The 20,182-nt window shown below is 50.9% G+C and overlaps 1 protein-coding gene across 1 annotated transcript in view; it reads left to right on the top strand.

Moving 5' to 3' along the window:
* Positions 1-20,182, top strand: part of COL13A1 (collagen type XIII alpha 1 chain) — an 88,379-nt gene that overhangs the window by 54,967 nt on the left and 13,230 nt on the right. The window contains exons 22-33 of the mRNA XM_070364482.1: positions 836-859; positions 2,263-2,325; positions 3,411-3,455; positions 3,827-3,979; positions 4,518-4,616; positions 5,937-5,981; positions 10,044-10,085; positions 11,054-11,080; positions 12,002-12,082; positions 15,997-16,032; positions 18,151-18,204; positions 19,504-19,557. Coding sequence (XP_070220583.1) covers positions 836-859; positions 2,263-2,325; positions 3,411-3,455; positions 3,827-3,979; positions 4,518-4,616; positions 5,937-5,981; positions 10,044-10,085; positions 11,054-11,080; positions 12,002-12,082; positions 15,997-16,032; positions 18,151-18,204; positions 19,504-19,557 — 723 coding nt within the window. The remainder of the gene's footprint in view (positions 1-835; positions 860-2,262; positions 2,326-3,410; positions 3,456-3,826; positions 3,980-4,517; positions 4,617-5,936; positions 5,982-10,043; positions 10,086-11,053; positions 11,081-12,001; positions 12,083-15,996; positions 16,033-18,150; positions 18,205-19,503; positions 19,558-20,182) is intronic.

Here is a 20,182-nt window from a genome sequence, read left to right as displayed (position 1 = left end):
AAGGAAATGGCAACCCACTCCAGTGTTCTTGCCTGGAGAATCCCAGGGATGGGGAAGCCTGGTGGGCTGCCGTCTACGGGGTCGCACAGAGTCGGACACGACTGAAGCGACTTAGTAGCAGCAGCAATCTTGGTTGTGGGAAGGCTGTCCCGTGTGCCAGAGGATGTTCAGCAGCATTCCGGGTTTCAACCCGCTAGATTCCAATAGATGGCACCTATGTCATTGCCTCCCAGCTATAAAAAAACAAAGTATGTCTCTGCACACTGCCGAATGTCCCCAGGGGGACAAAATCACCCCAGATTGAGAACCGCTCCTTTGAAGGAATCCTTGTATCTATGTGAATCCATTTTCAAGGTGTACAGATTTTTTTTAATGCCAAGAATTGTCCCTCTAATTTATTTTCAAGTAGCTCCGTGTTTTTCTCTACTGTGTTTAAAGGGAGGTACATCTTTTTAAAGGGAGGTACATCAGAGCCTTAAATCTGGGTCTTAGAAGAAGAGGGGAGATGAAGGGAGGGTCCCGGTCAGTAATTTGAAAGAAGACATGCTTCTTTCTTCCCTCTCTGGTAAAGGGACAGCTTGCAGTCCCCTTTAAGGCATGTCTGACTCTGTTGTGGACAGCATTTGGTGCTCGTGGGGTGCTCTCTGTCCAGTGATTATGACCCTCTGGGAGAGGTGAGGGTGGGGTGAGTATGGGAGGCACAGAGTCCTCGAGAGGGTCTACCTCTGTGGTGCTCCTTCAAGGGGCCCAGCGCCCACACTTCAAGGACTGTTTTGAGGGACCTTCCAGATGGCTCTTGATTTGCTCTTCAACTGATCATGTGGTTGATTTTTAGGAGATCCGGACACTGGCCTTGATGGTGAGTCCTCGTCCCTTGATTCCCACCGGGTGCTGGGCTGAGGGCTGGGAGTGGGCAACATGAAAGACAAGCCTGGAGGTCTCCCCTCCAGAAGTTTAGGGAGTGGCTCTTCACCAACTCAGCAGGGTGCTCTTGTCAAAAGATAAATGCTGGGTTCTCTCTGCAGCGGCATCGAAAAAATAGTGGTATGGAGGAAGATATTTCTATGTTTCTCCTTTTACCCAACCTTTCACTAATAAAGTATAATCCTAAAAAATCAGCAGCAATCCTCCACCTTTCCTGGAAATCAATTTCATTATTTGCATCTGGAAAACCAGTGTATTCTAAGCCTGGATCCTGCATGGGTGACCACCAGTGATAGGCCCTCAGTGAATATCTGCAGTTAAAATGATCACCACCTGCTTTAACTTCCAGGTCAGAGAAAAGAGGAGAGATCAAGAAATTCTTAAACTACTCACATTTTATGTCATTCAATATTTTTTAGTGGCCATATGCCAGAGAACACATTTAGAGATGATACAAATCCAGAATTAAGCACCAGTCATACGATGCCTCAATCCCAGAGATTGGTATTAACCAAATGGTTCTGGAATCAGTGAGCTTCATTTGCAAACATTAAAATATATTATTTGAAATAGCTATTTGAAACAAAACTTTCATGGAAAAATTTTTTTTAATTTTTAAAATCAACCTTGAATTAACTGTACATACAATAAAATGTACCCACTTTAGGTATAGAATTTGTTGAGTTTTGATAAATGTATATAGCCTTGTATCCACCACCTCAATCACTCCAGAAAATTCCTTCATGAGACTCAAGAGTCAATCTCACACTTACCCCACTGATCTGCTTTCTGTCACCACAGCTTAGATCTGTCTTCAGTTCTGGAGTTTCTTGTGAATGGAGTCAAACAGTATGTCAGCATCTGCATCTGGCTTCTTTTGCTCCGCATCACGTGTCAGAGTTTCTTTTCTGGCATGGCCTGGGCAGTGCTTGGTTCTTTTTCACTGCCGTATAGTATTCCACTGTGTGAATGTACCAGACATTCACCTGCTGATGGACATTTGGGTTGTTTCCCAGAGACATTTTAAAATCACTGTCAGGGAAGATCAGATTTGTCTTCTAGGAACCCAAGGATCCCCCAGGGTGTAGTGGGAAGGGGAAGAAGAGGCTGATAGGTGTGGCTTTAGGATCCCCACCCCTGTCTTTAGCCTAAACACACTCAGAGCTTACCTGCCTTACACTGTGGAGTCTCCTTGTTATTTTCTTTGCAAAAAAAAAAAGTCTTCCTACTGCTGATGAAATGTTTGGAAATAATCAGACTCCACATACACCTCCCTGGAGATAGGCCATCCCTCCTCAGTCGTAACATTCTCCCACGGGTCTCTCTTTCCTTTCCTAGGGGCCCCCTGGTCTTCCTGGGCAGATCGGCCCACCCGGAGCTCCAGGGATCCCAGGCGAGAAGGTAACACTGTCTTGACAAGGCAGATGAGACCCTGCAGAAGCCCCGCGTGCATCTCTGAGCACGGGACCCCCGGCTGCCCCTATCTGTGTCTTTCTCATGTTCCCAGGGCCACCACGCCACTCCAGCCTGTAATTCTCCCCAAGCTCCAAGGCGCCGCCTGCCCACCATCCCTCCCACACCCTCAACTCTGCAATTCTCCCCTCAATGTCTGTCTCAGGCTCCTGTAATTCACAGGCCCCTCTGTTTCGGCGAGGCCTGGGTCCAGACAAGCTCCTGCCCTAGCTGGACCCACAGCAGGGACCCAACCCACCATCAGAGCACGTAGCACTTGAGCCCCTCTCCAGCCTCATGCCTCCCTCCATTCCTGCGTCCTTTTATCCTCTGCCCTCATCCCTGTGGCTTTTCTCAGAAAGTCATGCTCATTTGTCCTTCTGTCTTCTACTCATGAGGCCTTCTGCCCTAAAGTCCCTTCTTGTCTCCCGTACCTTTCAAAGTCCTCATATTTCAATCCCACCTCGAAGGCTGCCACCTCCTCCCTGAAGCCTTACCTGATCTACCAGGAGGAATTTGCTGCTCTTTCCTCTCAGCTTGCTTTGGTGGTGCAGCTGGTTATTTGCTGTGCTGTGCTTAGTCACTCAGTCATGTCCGACTCTTTGCGACCCCATGGACTATAGCCGGCCAGGCTCCTCTGTCCATGGGGATTCTCCAGGCAAGAATCCTGGAGTGGGTTGCCACGCCCTTCTCCAGGGGATCTTCCCAACCCAGGGATTGAACCCAGGTCTCCCACATAGCAGGTGGATTCTTTACCATCTGAGCCATGAGGGAAGCCCAAGAATACTGGAGTGGGTAAACTATCCTTCTCCAGGGGATCTTCCCTACCTAGGAATCAAACCGGGATCCACTGTGTATTAACCACAGGCCTTGGGCTCACAACTCTGCACTGGGGTCCTCGCCTGTAAAACAGAGTCAATAAAAGTACATACCTTCCACCTGTGCTGAGGACACCTGATGCAGCAAGTGCTATGTTAATAAGAGATACTGTTCTCCTCTGGTCCGAGAGTGACCTTGGGTTGTTCTGGCTGCAGGGGGAGATTGGACTGCCAGGCCCTCCCGGACTCGATGGGGAAAAGGTAAGGACACGCCCAGACAAACCTCTAAAGATAGTCTTTGCCCTGGTGGTGAGGGTACAGAAGGCTCTGGAGGGAGCCCGGGTGTACACCTTGTGAGGAAGGGAGGAGAGAGGAGGGGGGACCCGCCTGCAGAAGCCCCCCGATGCCCACTACTGGCCCCAGGAGGAGCCAGGCAGACCCACGCTGGGATGGGCCAGGGCTGGTGGCCAAGGCCCCTCAGATTGCCACAGGCAACTGCACAGACTCTCTGCCTGGTCCCATAAAGCACCAAAGAGCCAAGTCCTCTGGGGCCCCAGCACCCCTTTCTTTCATGTTCTTCCCCTCGATCCTCCATGAGTGTATCTAATATGTGTTGTTGATCTTTTCTCGAGGGACCTCGAGGCAAACCAGGAGATGTGGGCCCTCCTGGTCCCCAAGGCCCCCCAGGAAAGCCTGGGCCTGCAGGAATGAAGGGAGAAGACGGCCTCCCGGGGAGCCCAGGAGAGAAGGGGGAGAAAGGGGAGACGGGGCAGCCGGGACCACCGGTGAGCGCCAGGGCCCATCTAGCATGATACAGCTGTGTACTGTGCCAGGTGCAGCTGGAAACAGGGTTGGGAGCCGGGCACAGGGGCTCACCTGCTTTCTCCTCCAGCCTTACTTTATGAAAGCTAGTTTCCTGCCTCAAGAGACCTGGGTCCTGCTCTGTCACCTCCCATTTGCAGGAAAGTCACTGAGCCTGGCAGAGCCTCAGTTTCCTCATCTGTAAAATGGGGATGATAATGCCATCCCTGGATACCTCCCTGGGTTGTTGGGAAGATAAAGTTGTGGGTGTAAAACTGTCTCTTGGGACAGCATACAGAAGCCCTAGACCCAGGAGAGGTACAAACAAGGAACCTTGCCCAGGCCAGCTAGGTTTGACCTAGGAACCTTCTTTGGGCCTCACAGCTTCCTTCTGAGAAATGGACGGCACCCTAGACATAGGCTCTCGGGGGAAGGGGGTCCCACGTGCAGGCCGCAGCTTGTCCGCAGACCTCAGTGTGACAACCTGGCCCTTGATTAACAGAGATCTTTGTCAATCCATAGGGTCTAGACGGCCCAACTGGGGAGAAAGGAGAACCAGGTGACCAAGGGAGACCCGGAGCGACTGGACTTCCTGGCCCAATCGGGCTCCCAGGATTTATAGTAAGGCGAAGGGACTGAGCATCACGGTTGTCAGCAGACCTCTGCTGACGAGGGCAAGCAAGTGGGGTGTCCTGACTGCGGTCACCTGCCCAGCAGGTGCCTGGTGTGATGAGGCTGCACTGACCTCATCTGCCATCCCAGCCTGGGGACGGGAGGGTCCACTGGATGAGCAGCTGCTCCCTGAGGGGCAGATGGGTGTCAACAGGGGTTCCAGCTCCCTCTGCTCACAACATGATGGCCTCCCTCTCCAGGGGCCAACAGAGTTCAAAGGTGCCAGAACCTTGGACTTGGAGGAATTCTCCTCTTAGAAGTAGAAAGAATCTCGGAGGTCAACCAGTCCCACCTCTGACCCAGTGCAGGGGCCCTCAGAGGCCACTGACTGCCCACTCAACTGGGACAGGCAGGCAGCTGGTGGCCTCCTGCCATGTCCCTTCCAAACTGGAGGGAGTGCTCCCTATGTGGTGTGAGCGTCCCCCATCAACACGCTGTGGGCCTGGCTCTGCTTCTGGAGCCATGTTTGCTTTCGGTAGCTGCATAGCAAGTCCCCACAAACTCAGTGGCTTAAAACAACACACATGTGTTAAGGCAGTTTCCATGGGTCAGGAGTCCAGGCACAGGGCCTCCGCCCAGCGCTTCTCAAGGCTGCAGTCAGGTTGCCATCAGCTGCATTCCCATTTAGCGCTGGGGTCCTCTTCTGAGCTCACTGCTGTTGGCATAATTCAGTCCTTTCTATAGTAGGACTGAGTCCCCCAGCTCCTACAGGTCACCTACATGTCCCGACCACACAGCCTTTCTCATAGCAGGCAGATCACATTACAATAGCTTGCTTCTTCAAGGCCAAGGCCAGCAGGAGTGTGTCAGTGCACGCAAGCAAGACAGAGGGGTGTGTGTGTGTGTGTGTGAGACATACCTGTAACACAGTCTTAACCTATCAGTTGTATAACATCTGTATAATTTGTACCTAAGCTTATAACATAATCACAAGAGAGACAGACCATCGCCTTTGCCACAGGCCGTATTCTGTTGGTTAGAAACAAGTCCCAGGTCTATGCTAGTGTCTCTACCCTGTCGGATCCATGCAGAATATCAGCCTCTCCTCCCACGTGCTGTTAATAGAACCTCAGATTCAGGAAGCCGGTGGTCACAGGCCCCCGGTCCCGGTATTTATCCTCAGGCCCGTTACCCGCCATAGCTTCCCAGGTGATCCTTGCAGACACCTGGACACAGCCTAGTCCCAGTCTGGTTCGTCACAGATTTGAGGGTGACTATCCCGGACTCCCCGAGTGCTGGCATCCACGCCGTGTTGTTTTGTGTCCACAGGGAGAGAAAGGAGAACCAGGGGAGAAGGGTGACCCAGGAATGGAGGTAGGTTGTGCCTGCTCTGCAGCTTGTGTCACGGGGCTTGTGACAGGAACCTCATCACACCACAGCCTCCAGTGGGCACAGCATTGCCGTGCTCTAGAATGAAACTCACGACTGCCTGGCACAGGAAGAGGGCAGGAAACAAGATTTCCTGAGCACTTCAGGATCCTTGTGAAGTTCGCTCCACTGGTCAAGTCCCTCAGTGGCATTCACATGGCACCTGCCAGGCTCCATTCCCAGTGCTAGAGCCTGGAGACAGGAAGTAAACAGACCGCCCCTGTGCAGCAAACAATCTCCATTTATGGGCACTAGAATGGCAGCAGCTCAGAGAGTCGGGTGAGCACCCCGGAGGATGGGTCTTTGGAGCAGCGTCTGTAGGAGTTTGCCCAGAAGCTCCAGAGGTAGGGTTTCCAGAGAGAGACAGTATTCGTATGAGAAGTGTGGTGGTGAAGGGGAAAGGAGAGAGCTGTGGAGTGAGAGGTAGGATGGAAGCCACCTTCTCATAAGACAGGAAGGGATCAGGCTCAAGGAAAGAGCCAGGAAAGCAAGAGAAATCAAGGATGCGTGAGGGAGAGGCTATTTGTTGGGAGAACCTGCGCCACCCCAACACCACTGCAGAGACCCCCAAACCTTCTCAGTCCCCAGAGAAGTCGCCTCAGTCACCCTTCAGTGTCACCAAGCCCCACCAGCATTTAGTAACCCAGACTTGATTATAGAACACGTGTGTTATTTATTTGGATAGCCTCCTAAGGAAATGCTCTGAAATTCAGGAAACACATAATATGCAAAAATGTTCCTTCCAGATGTATTTAAAGTACAAATTGGAAACAGCCTGCATTTCTAACAAGGAGGAAATGATTAAATAACTTACCGCAACAATACTAATGGTAATAATAGTCCCCATGTTGGAGAGTTTTTCTTATGCCAAGTCCTGCTCCAAGCCCCGGCTAGTAGGAACTCATTTTTATTCCATTCAGTGAAGAGCTGAATATATACATATATATATATATATAATATAATATCATCATAAGTATAGATACACATTTAAATACATTTTATTTATCAAGAGAGTGTAGAAGAAAATAAAGCAAAATATTAGCATTACTCAGAGATATTTATGCTTTTTCTTTCTTTCAATTCTTTTTCAATTAATTTATTTTTTTAATTTATTTTTAACTGAAAGATAATTGCTTTACAGAATTTTGTTGTTTTCTGTCAAACTTCAACATGAATCAGCCATAAGTATACATTCTTTTTAATTTACTATGTTAATGAATTTGTATTCCTTTAAAATTTTTAATACTTTAAATTATCACATAGTAAAATTGACTTTTCAGGGATGTGTGTACAGGTCTATGAATTTTAGTATATGCATGATTTGTATAAACTGTACTCCCATCAGGATATATGATTTACTTGTTTATACTAAGAAAAAAAAGTAGTAAACATTTTTTTTTTAAGAAGGTAGAGTTTGCAAAGATTGCATTCCCTACAAGGTGACTATAGTATTGTGAAGCTAAAAGCTCCACATGGCCAAGGGACAACAGGAGTTCCCTGTCTGCCAAGTGCAGGGGCTCCCTTTGTGGTCACCTGGCAGGGAGTCCCCATCCTGGCCACACTCCAGGGGATTCTGTCCCTGGAAAGGTGAGGTGTCCAAGGAGAGTCCAGAAGCTGAAGTGGGGGACCCACTCAGAAAAGAGCAGGCAGGTCTCCTCCCAGCCTCTTGGGTAACTGACCATGGACAAATGGATGTCCATCTTCACCGGAGACAGAACCTACCGGTCACAGCATCCTCCTCTGAGAGGAAGACCTCCCAGGGTTCCTTCATCTTCACTCTCCAGTCCAAATCTCTTCTACTTTAACCTACCTTCAAAGGAAATAGAGACCCATATTCCCCCTGCTGTCTGTTACCAACCTGGGGAGCTTTAGGAATATTCTTGAGAAGCATCTCAGTCTCCTTCCATTCCAGATAACCAATCTCTGTTTCTTTAAGCTAAAGGTCTCAAACTCAAACCCCAGCCAGGACCAAGCATGAACAAATGAATACAAAAGGTCTGGGTTCAAAACAATAGAGAGGGACTTCCCTGGTGGTGCAGTGGTTAAGACTCTGCACTTGCAGTGCGGGAGGCAGACAGAGGTATACTCCCTAGTCAGGGAGATCGCACATGCTGCGTGGCACAGCCAAAAAAAAAAAAAAAACAATAGCAAAATCCAGTAGGGAGTGGTGAGGACTAGGGTAAACCAAAGAACTGAAGCCCCACCCAGTGGGGAAAGCTCTCCTTGAGCTTCAGGTAATTGTTGCCATGCGAGAACAAGAACAGGTTCAATGGTATGTGAACCGTGAACTTCCAGATGTTCAAGCTAGTTTTAGAAAAGGCAGAGGAACCAGAGATCAAATTGCCAACATCCGTTAGATTATTGAAAAAACAAGAGAGCTCCAGAAAAACATCTATTTCTGCTTTATTGACTCTGCCAAAGCCTTTGATTGTGTGGATCACCACAAACTGTGGAAAATTCTTCAAGAGATGGGAATACCAAAGCACCTGACCTGCCTCTTGAGAAATCTGTATGCAGGTCAGGAAGCAACAGTTAGAACTGGACATGAAACAACAGACTGCTTCCAAATAAGGAAAGAAGTACATCAAGGCTGTATGATGTCACCCTGTTTATTTAACTTATATGCAGAGTACATCATGAGAAACGCTGGCCTGGATGAAGCACAAGCTGGAATCAAGATTGCCGGGAGAAATATCAATAATCTCAGATATGCAGATGACACCATCCTTATGGCAGAGGATAAAGAGCCTCTTGACGAAAGTAAAAGAGGGAAATGAAAGAGTTGGCTTAAAGCTCAACATTCAGAAAACTAAGATCATGGCATCCAGTCCCATCACTTCATGACAGATGGATGGGGAAACAGTGTCAGACTTTATTTTGGGGGGCTGCAAAATCACTGCAGATGGTGACTGCAGCCATAAAATTAAAAGATGCTTACTTCTCGGAAGAAAAGTTATGACCAACCTGCTGCTAAGTCGCTTCAGTCGTGTCCAACTCTGTGCGACCCCATGACGGCAGCCCATCAGGCTCCACTGTCCCTGGGATTCTCCAGGCAAGAACACTGGAGTGGGTTGCCATTTCCTTTTCCAATGCATGAAAGTGAAAAGTGAAAGTGAAGTCGCTCAGTCGTGTCCGACTCTTGGCGACCCCATGGACTGGAGCCCACCAGGCTCCTCCATCCATGGGATTTTCCAGGCAAGAGTACTGGAGTGGGGTGCCATTGCCTTCTCTGATGACCAACCTAGCATATTAAAAAGCAGAGACATTACTTTGTCAACAAAGGTCTGTCTAGTCAAGGCTATGGTTTTTCTAGTGGTCATGTATGGATCTGAGAGTTGGACTATAAAGAAAGCTGAGCACCGAAGAATTGGTGCTTTTGAACTGTGGTGTTGGAGAAGACTGAGAGTCCCTTGGACTGCAAGAAGATCCAACCAGTTCATCCTAAAGGAAATCAGTCCTGAATATTCATTGGAAGGACTGATGCTAAAGCTGAAACTCCAATACTTTGGCCACCTGATGCGAAAAACTGACTCATTTGAAAAGACCCTGATGCTGGGAAAGATTGAAGGCAGGAGGAGAAGGGGACAGCAGAGGATAAGATGGCTGGATGGCATCACTGACTCAAAGGACGTGAGTTTGAGTAAGCTTCAGGAGTTGGTGATGGACAGGGAGACCTGGTGTGCTGCAGTCCATGGGGTAGCAAAGAATTGGACATGACTGAGTGACTGAACTGAACTGAACTGAAGAACAAGAGCCTGGGGCTGCCAGATTTTCTGGTTTTTCAAAAATGTCTAGAAGAATAGACATTTTGAGGCATTAGGTTTTTTTGTGTGTAGGGAAATGAGTTGTTGTGAGTTTCTGACCTGTTCTAAGCCTTCGTTTGGGAGGCTGTGTGCTGGTGGTTCTGTCTTCCCCCTTGCAACTCCAGCCACACCCCAGACTATGGCAAAGGCAGGGCCACTGAGAGTATAACAGGGGGTGGGCTAATCGTTTCCCTTTGGCTTCCAGGTTCCTGGGCCACCAGGGCCAGAGGGGCCTCCTGGACCTCCGGTGAGTTGGAAGGCTTGTCTGTGTTTCAGTTCACTGTGACTAGGCCCCTAACGTCCCCTCTCCATGGCAGTCACTGGGCTTAGCCTCAGCCTTAGGTCAACCATGGTCTATTTCCACGGAGGGATTTTCACATCCACGTGTCCCCTCCATGCTCCTCTTCCCTCCCACCTTAAACAGGCATCATCTCTGTGACACCAAGGAGCCTGGGTGTTGCCTGGCTTCCTGGAAAGAGTTGACGGGCTTGACAGCCCCGAGGTCTGGTCATGGGGTCTGGTCCTTCCTTGCAGAAGTCAGAGTCACTCCGTTCCTTTGCTATCGGACTTCTGTTCTTCTCCTTCTATTCTGACTAACCAGCCAGCAGGATTAAAATAGAAAGTGACCCATTTAAAACTGACTCCACTAGGTTGGCCCTTCCATAGTTACAGATGATAAGGCACCTTTAAAGGGACCCCTCTGCATTATACCTAGAGGATCCCTAAGCCTCCCCCCGGACCAATAGATGCTGGTCCCTGCCTCTGTGGGGTTCACAGTCCCCATGAGGATGGGTCACCCCATTGCCACTGGTACAAGTAGTAGCAGTAGCAATAATGGCAGTCACCAACATTTATTGAAACTTACGATGTGCCTGATACAATGCTAAGCATTTTGCACATATCAATTTATTTCACTTTTACTTGTTTCCCTCTGAATCTTCCTTTCATGACACTGAGTATTTTCTCAGGAGTCAGCTGTGGGGGCCACGGAGCGATTCTCAGTTAGTACCTGGCTGGGGAAGCCTGGCTCAGGCCTCACTCCAGAAAGCCCCAGCAGATCCCCTTTAGCATTCCCTTCTATCTCCCCGAAGTGGGGATCCCAGGCCAGGCTTTATACCCTATGCCCTTGCCCTTTTGCGGTCCAACTTGTGGACAACGAGATTGACTTAACCAGAAATGCAGTTCTGAGGTGCCTTGTTTTGATTCCAAATGCAGGGGCTCCAAGGCGTTCCTGGACCAAAGGTAAGATGATGTCACATGGCAGGTGCTGGGTGAGGGGGTGGAGGAAGGAGCCCTGTCGGTAAAGACAGAAAAGCGAGGAAGTGCTTCAGAGGCAGACCAGCTGACCCCTTCCCTAGATGGAATTATGTGACACTTTAGCCAATGGGATAGAATTAGGACAGAATAAAGTCCTGCGGTCCCATTAACATCCATCACTGATGCTGGACAGGCTTTGGATTTAGAATTTTCCCATCCATCAATCCACCCTATAGAGTGACAGGTTAGATTCTTAGCAAATGATGAGATCCTTTTTCCATGTAACCTACCCAAGACCCTTCACTCACCCTGAAGTATAGGTGGGAGACAGGGCGGCAGAACATGGGACCCCTTCCTGGAACCAAGCCCATTGGACTCTGGCCTGGGATTCTCCCAACCCCCTCCCCCAACATCGCAAATGGATACAAGAGGCTGCAAACTGCTGGCATGGGGAAGCCTGTGTCTCCTGCACTGACATTCTTCGGGGGACAGTTTCTTTCCCTGATTAGTCTGGGAGACTCAGGGATCCAGTGGCGGCATTTCAGGCATTTGCCAGCCAGGATCCCCAGCGTCCCAGTTTTTCTGTTATGCAAATAGTCATCTATGCCAATGCCTGACCTGGAGCTGATGTGGGTTTGTCTCCTCTCTTGCCATCCCCTTTCCCTTTGGGGACCTCAAAGTTACTACAGAGACACAAGGGATTCTAACATGAGCGGAGCCAGGCTAAGAATTCAGTGATTCCTGGAGTCCCCAGCCAGCCACCCCTGGATCAGCCACCTCCACCTCCTCCCTCCTCTGTCTGTCCTCCTCCCCACCATCCACCCCTGTCTCCAGAACCCTAGAATGCGAGGGTGAGTTGTCTGGGCCATGCTCTTCTGTGATCTCGCCCATCTCCCTTCCCTGCAGGGGGAAGCAGGACTAGATGGAGCAAAAGGAGAAAAGGGCGTCCAGGGAGAAAAAGGAGACCGAGGTCCTCTGGGATTACCCGTAAGTATCGTGGACCCTACGCACTGGTGTGAGGAGCCCAGCCTGGTGGTCCTGAGGAGGTGCTGAGCAGGGCCCCTGGAAAGACCACTGGAAAACTCGAGGTTCAAAAGTTGTGAGCATCCCGGAGCTCCATGGGGTTTTGCTTTCCCACCTGGACTAGACTGTGGGCTCGAATTCTCTTGCTGAGGGCCTCCTCTGGGCTGGGCCTGGCCTAGGTTCTGGAGGATTGTGGATTTGAATAAGATAAGTCCCCACCCCCACCCCAAGGAGTACCCAGCTGGAGAACCAGAGGGAGCCCAAGAACAGCCTTATTGTGCTCAGTCCTAATTATGCTCGTTTGAGGCAATAAAAATCTCCCTTTACCGGGGCCGAGCTTAGAGGACTTGAGAGTGCTGGGACAGTGGAGTGTTCTCCATCTCTCTCCTGCTTTCCCAGGCAGACTCCAAAGAGCCCCTGCTCTCTGCTCTTAAGCACTGGCCACAGCAAAAAGCTTGCAAAAAGTCAGATCTTCCTGTCCCAGCAGGCTAAGATCACTCACGTCTCGGTTCTCTGAGCTCTCTAATCTCAGCTAAAGGCCCCAGGTCAGGGTGGGGGCTGCTCGGCAGGCCTCTGCATCTCCAGATGTGGGGCCTGGGCTCAGTGAATTCCTGTGCCCCAAGCTCCAGTGGGAACCCCACTGGCCTGGTCACTGCCTTACCTGTCTCCAGGGAAGCACACGTCACCACCCTCCCCAGAGCCCTGGGCTCCACCCTCCCTCACACCCCAGTGAGGTTGGCACACATTGTTTGTTTTTCAAGATCTGGAAGGAAACTTTAGGATTCCCTGTAATCATTTTATTAATGGGTCTGGAGAAAAAAGTGAGTCACTTGAATTCACAGATGAAGTCAATGGCCCAGCTGGGCCAGAAGCTGAGCCTCTACTGAGGCCACAGCCTTGCAAAGAGAGCTTTTCCCAGCTACTGGGGCTTCCTCTCTCCCGAGCACAAGGCCAGCTCCCACTCCAGGAAACCGTAAAAAAGCAGGGGAACGATAGGAAGCCCAGTTGCCCCAGCTTGGCAGGGCTAAAAGGTCTGGTTAATGTAATCACAGTGACCAAACAGCAAGAGCAAAAGGTATGATTACACCTCATTACTGCATCAAATGTGGGAATATTTAAGGAGCTGATTTCGCCTGACAGACTACAGTAACTGATGACTTTAGCAGACACTTTTCCCATGTCTTAAGCTGTGTCCAGAATGATTAAGTGTTTTTTACTATTAGAGAGACTTCCAGTCCCCTACTCAACCACAAACCTCTCCTTGTTCACTTTCCTGGCCCCAACGACCCTAGTAAACATTGGGGAATTCAGTCAGAGGTTGACATGAAGACCAAACAGGTAATATAAACAAAGAAAGCGCCAGAGGGAAGACAAAGGATCCAACTGTCTTTAATTTTTCAGCTTTTGATAGAGACAAGGGAACAGAGAAGTACTTTTGCTGGCTTAGGAAAACAGCAGAGCAAACAATATTCATAAAAGACAATTAACATGGACTTCAGAGGGACAGTAAGGAGCAGTGGGGATTATGGTTCCTGGAAACCGTGTGTCTCTTCTTAAAAGGCCCAATCCCTGCTCAGTTCAGCTGACTTGCCTTAGGGGAGTGAGGGTCCAGAATTTCTGCATACTCTAACTTTTCTAAGGAAGCCAGACATCTGGCATTTGATGGAATATCTCATTTTCTAATATTAAGTCAAAATTATTTGCAATACTACAACACATATAGAATATGTTAGTGGTCCACATACGGCCCCAAAACCTCCAGTTCATGCCCTCTGCTCCAGACCGCTCAAGATAACTCAGTATTAATCCTGCATAGAGGGATTTCCCTGGTCTTATAGTGGGTAAGAATCCGCCTGCCAGTGCAGGGGACACAGGTTCAATCCCTGGTCTCAGAAGCTTCCACATGCCCTGGAGCATGTACCACAACTATTGAGCCTGTGCTCTAGAGCTTGGGAACTGCAACTGCGGAGCCCACATGCCTTGACTACTGAAGCCTGTGAGCTTAGAGCCCATGCTCTGCAACAAGAAGCCACCACAACGAGAAGCCCATGCACCATGTTCTTCATTCTGCATAATGAAGAATAACCCCTGCTCACCACAATTAGAGAAGGCTCACATGCAGCAAAAATAAATAAATAAATAAATTACATACATATATATATACACACTGCATAGACAAGGTATATGGATGCTTAGCTCAAGTTCTATTTTTAGGCTTCACCTCCGTGTTTTAGTTCATACAGCAGCAACCTGTGTTTCCAGGCACATCCTACTGAGTTCTTCCTATTTACCCTGCAGAAGAGATTCTCCATGCGGGCTGTACACTGGAATCACGTGGAGATTTCAAGTGTGCTATTCCCCAGGACTCCCTCTTGGAGACTCTGTTTGAATTGGGCTGGGGTGGGCCCAGGCATCTGTATTGTTTAACATCACCCCCAGGAGATTCTGACGTGGTAGCTAGGGTTAAGAACCACAACTTTCTAGGCCATAAGCAAGATCAGTCCCAGGATTATGTGGTCCTAGGACTGAGAAGCAAGGCCCTGTGAAAAAGTGAAAGTGTTAGTTGCTCGGTCATGTCCAACTCTGCAACCCCATGGACTATAGCCCACCAGGCTCTTCTGTCCATGGAATTCTTCAGGCAAGAATGCTGGAGTGGGTAGCCATTTGTTTCTCCAGGGGATCTTCCCAACCCAGGGATTGAACCCGGTCTCCCACTCTGCAGGCAGATTCTTTACCATCTAAGCCACCAGGGAAGCCCCCTGACTGAGAAGCGAGGCCCTGAAGGATCCTACCACCTGATATCCTTCATCCAGGATGAAAAGCTCCCTTCCCCCCTCTTTCCTGGGGGTATTCCCCCACCTTTAAAATCCTGAGGCCTAGGCTCATTTCTGAGGCTCAGTTGGAAGCCATTCTCAAGAACTCAGTCTTCACTAGCCTAGAGTGTCCTAGCTACTCTCTCCCTGGCTGTCATGTCGGCATCATCAGCTCTCCTAGGTGGTTGAAGGAGCAGCATCATAGCCCAGCGCAGGAGCGAGAGCTCTAATTCCCACTGTCATATCACTGGATGCTGCCTAGTGAGTGGGTCTTAATAGCATCCCCCCTGCCAGCCAGTTTAATTCCAAGGGGTAAATGGCCTTAGACCTCTGTCCTACGAGCAATCAGCTGCTCCTAAAGCCTCTTTCCCATAAAAGAGGCCCTGTCTGGGATAACATGAATGGATTGAGTTTGTGTTAAGCTTTGCCAACTGTAAAGTGCCAGGGAAATGTCAGGCAGCATGAGTATTATCATTCAAGGCCCAATTCCTCCCACCTAGTTGAAGCTGAAGTAGGCCAGCATCTACTGGATGTCGTAATCCAAAGCTGAGCCGCCTGGGTCCCCTAGTGTGGACTCACATCAGCAGGTGTGCAGAGGAGGCTAGGAAGACCATCCTTACCGGGGCCCCACCTGCCATGTCTTCCCCAAGTAAGACTGGCCATAGCAGGATGCACTCGCTCTGGTTCAGACACCTCTCCATGATTGTACTTTCTGTATCTCTTTCCCTGGAACACTGCAGCCTCTTGGGAGAGAGGTTTCTGAGAGAGGGTGAAAGGAGAAAGGGGAGCAGGGGGCACAGAGGATTGGGATGGCCGTCGGCACTGATCTCCATCCGGCTTGCTCAGCAGTTGGCCACACTGCACTCAGTGTCTCCATGTTTTTGTTGGTTTTCATGTGAATACATTACCTGTCCTCCCAAGCTTATTTCTCCCATTTTGTTTGATGACCAGCATTTATGTCTGTCCAGAGTCACTGCTTCACTCACCTCTCCCCTCCCTGGTCCCTTTTTCTCCCTCCCATTCCTCCCTTCCCCTTCTTCTGGTCAAACTGTTCCCTTTGTCCAGGGAGCTTCAGGTTTGGACGGCAGGCCTGGGCCACCGGTGAGTGTCACTTCTCCATTACCCCTCCACCCACCCCCACCCCACCCCACTCCTGGCCTATAAGCCCTTTCATCTGTCTTGCTGTGGCCTCGTGTTTGTTTTTTTTTTTTTTTTTTCAATAAATCATGGCTTATCCCACCACCGACACCAAAAAGTGACATCTGTGCTCAGTTCACAAGTGCTTATTTAGGCCTCTTGACCAAAGACCATAGGCCTTCATCTCCATTTCCCTGTTCATATATGCACACAGGGTCCTCACATCTGAGTTTCAAGACCACTGGATGTGGGGTGGGAGGCTGCTCAGTAGCAAAGAATCTGTTCCTAAAGGAATGCTGAGTTCAGCCTGGGACTCAAGCCCTAGGGGTTTGGGCCGTGACTCATCCCCACCAAACACAACAGTGTCTGTATGTGCCCGTCATGCTGTGTTGTCTTCATCCTGTGAGCTCTGTCCATCTCCTGTCTGCCCACAAGGGCTTTCTAGTCCTGTGCAGCCACATGTATGTGGGTGAGGCCAGCACTGACGGGCGAGGGCGGGTGGGGCATAGATGAGCCATAGGCAAGTCCCAGCTTAGTGTTCTGAGAGCCTTTGACATCCATTCCTTCACCACATCTGCCTCACACCACAGTCCCTCTCTCTCTGTCCTCCTTGCACCCAGCACACCTTTCCCAGGTGGCCAGTCTGAGCTAGAGGGATTATCTGTGGCAGAAATCAGAGAAACCATGACTTCCTCTCAACTACCTAGTCCATTCATATTGGACAGAGGGGAGCAGTGCAATGTATACATTTATATTTTCTGTCCCCTTTGAACCTGAAGGTTTTTTTCTCATCAAATCAATAACAGAAAGTTAAAGGAAAATGTTTACAGGAAGAGTGATCCTGTCTTGCCAATACTAACATTTATTGGGCACTTCCTAGGTGTCAGGCCCAGAACCAAACGCATGCCACGTTTTCATCCATTCTAACCTGGCAGCAGCCTGGGAGGCAGACACTCCCGTTCTCATTCCCATTTTACAGGTGGGAAAACGGACTCTTAGGGAAACCAAGAAACTTCTCCAATATCGCAGTTTATAGGCCTTTGAGGGAGGAGTTGAAGCTGACCAGTGACTTCAGAGTGCTATTCTGACACTCTGCCACAGACATCCACATCTTTCCCTCCTCCCTCAAAGGGGCCACCGCGAATATCATATGTCTCTTTTTTCCACTTAAAGTAAATCAGCCTTTGCCCACTTGCTCCCACCCAACCTGTCACAGCTACATCCCAGCACCACCAGGAACCGCCCATAGGCCCAGGCCCAGTCCTCATGTCCTGAGCAAGAAATACAATCACTGAGGCTGAGCAATAGGAAGCTCTGAATTATAGGTTTCGCCTAGCAGTGCTGTAAATCAGGAACCTGGAGATGTTTAATTATGCCCTAGCAAGCCCCACTCTGTTTCTAAGCAACACAGCTCTGATCACCCCCACTGCCCTGTGGGGCACACCTCAAGTCAGCCCCAAGTCAGGGGCACGTAGGGCACACCTCCACGGCAGGCCAGCGTCAGCAGACATCCACTAATCTACTCTCCAATCCAGCCTGTCCCTCAGGGCCTGGGATGGGGACAGAAGGCCCGGCCAGAGGCTGAAGGCCAGGGCCCGCAGTGGGGGCGGGGTGGGGGTGGACGATGGCTGAATGACCCTCCCACGCCTGCCTCTGTGTGTGCATCTGCATCGGTCTCTGTGGCATGAAGACCCTCCCGCTGCATGTGGAGCTGCGTCAGCAAAGGCGTGCCAGCCCCCAGCCTCCCCACCCCTGGGATGGCGTCAACTCCCTCCCGAGCGCTTCTGGGAGCAAACTAAGCAACCGTTCTCCTGCCGTTTTCAGCCTTGGCAAGCTTGGCTGTGAAGCGAAAGGGTTTCCTTCCTCAAATCTGGCTCTGAGGCAGGGGGGAGAGCTCTCTCCCCGAGGCCCCCAAAACCAAACAGGAACGCGGCCCAGTCCAATGACCACCCTGCACGAGCCGGGCCTCGCCAACCCTGAAAACTGGGCCTCTGGACCTTGCTCATCTCCAGGCATCGGGCGGGGATCCTGGGCTCCCCTTAGCATCAGGGCCCTCACCTCCACATTTTCTCACCTCCCCAGGGTACTCCAGGACCAATCGGAGTTCCAGGCCCAGCGGGACCAAAGGGAGAGAGGGTGAGTGCCCAGCGAGGTAGACCAGGGGCCCCTCAGCCCCTCCTCTGCCTCAGGCCCTCAGTCCTGGTTCCTGCGACCCACAGGGCCACCGTGTCAGCCCAGCCGTCTCAGCCCCCATCTGTTCCTCCTAGACCCAGCCAGCGCCTCATGCATGTCTTCTCTTGATGATCCTCCCAGCCTGTGGGGGTGCAGCAGGCCTGGGGTGCTCATTTATTTTCTGGCCGTGCCACTCAGCTTGTGGGTTCTTAGTTCCCCAACCAGGGATCGAACCCATGCCCTCTACAGTAGAAGCTCTGAGTCCTAACTACTACCCCTGCCAGGGAGGTCCTGGGGTGCTCATTTTGTAACTACAAGTGAACAGAGACTTGGAGAGCTTCCTCCCCTCAGTTTCTGGTCACCTGGCTTCGGTCACAGGTGACTGGCGAGGCCCCAGACCCTGCTGTCACCAGACATGCCTGAACTCTGCAGTAACTTAGGGAAACAGCACAGAACATGGTGCCAGGTGGTGTTAGAAATCCTGGGGATGTCAAGAAGCCAGGAGACCTGCGCATCAGACCGGCTCTCGTGGGTCACTCTCCTGCAACCAGTGCAGTGGGCTTGTGCAGGGGTTGGGGGAGGAAAGCTCCCCACTCCTCCCAACCAGGCCTGGTTTCCACACTCTCAGGGCCTGGCATCACTGGAGGGCTGGCATGGGCACTGGACCTGTGAGTGGGCATCTGCTGGGCTTTACACCTGTAAGAGCAGAAAGCCCACCCTGCTGACTCTCCCCACAGGAGAGGCTTTGTCTCTTTGGTTCTCAGACCACACAACGTGGGGAGGGTGGGGTGGGGGAGCGAGCTTCTGGAGACAGATGTGGGCTTCCCCGAGCTCTGCAGCCACTTGGAGAACCAGGGTGGCTGCTCTGAGGGGTGACACCTGCAGCTTCGGAGAGAAATCAGAGCTCTCTTTCTCTCCCCATTGCCCCTCTCCCTCTCTCTCCCTGTCTGCCTTGCCCATGCCCATTTCCTGCTCCTTGCTGTCCTTCCCTGCTTCTGCCTCTGGCCAGCCAGTACCCTTGCCCTAACAAACACACGGTCCACAGAGGCCAGGATCTGTGGAAGAAGGGTGAGAGGAGCTCCCAAGCCCCCTCCTCAGGGCGTGTAGTCCATGCAGTCACCCCACCTTCCAACCAGCCCTTACTTCCTGGGAGGCTCTTTGAGGAGACTGGAGAGGTTGCCCAGGTTTCGTATGAAAACAGAAAGTGGCTGTCGGAAGGTTACCGTGTCAGGGAAGGCTCATGTGTTCTTTCTCTGGTTTCAGGGCAGCAAAGGTGACCCTGGGATGACAGGACCAACGGGAGCAGCTGGGCTTCCTGTAAGTCTCGTGGGGTCAGAGGCTCCACCCGCCCGGGTCCCCCACCACAGAAGCACTGTCAAAACAGAATACCCAGGGCCTGGAGCAAAAAATCCAGGGCCAAGCGAGGAGAATTCTCATCTCTGTGACAGATGAAACAGCCAACTGCCACCAGCCCACTCTCTAGCACTCCCCTGCTGGGCTCTGCTCCAGGCAAACCCCGGGGCCCATGGCCCCTGATAGGGAACCAGGTCCTCACCAGTGCGGACCATCTGGCACACATGGCTGAGCCCCTTCCCTGAAGGCCTCTGTGTTCGATGCAGTGAGGGTCTCACAGGTGACTGTGCCATGGCCCCTGCCCTCATGCAGGGACAGAGCCACGTCCAGATCACTAGACGGCAGGGAGACATCTCCCAAGACAGGCAGCTTCCCATTTGCAATGGACTTCTCCTTGCTGGGTTATAGAAGTCGGCTGCCTGGGAGGGGCAGGACTTTGGTTTCCCACCCACTTGAAGGTCGTACACTAATTGGGTTCCATACTCGGCAGTGCTTCGACACCTCCAGCCAGTCTTTGCTTTACATCCCTCTCCAGCAGAAGACAAGGAGGAAAAGAATTGAAAGCAGTCTTGTAGAGAGGTTTAGTCAC

The sequence above is a fragment of the Bos mutus genome, chromosome 28 (assembly GCF_027580195.1).
Source record: "Bos mutus isolate GX-2022 chromosome 28, NWIPB_WYAK_1.1, whole genome shotgun sequence".
NCBI lineage: Eukaryota > Metazoa > Chordata > Mammalia > Artiodactyla > Bovidae > Bos > Bos mutus.
The sequence above is the reverse complement of the archived record's forward strand: the minus strand, read 5'-3'. Positions and strand labels throughout refer to the sequence as shown.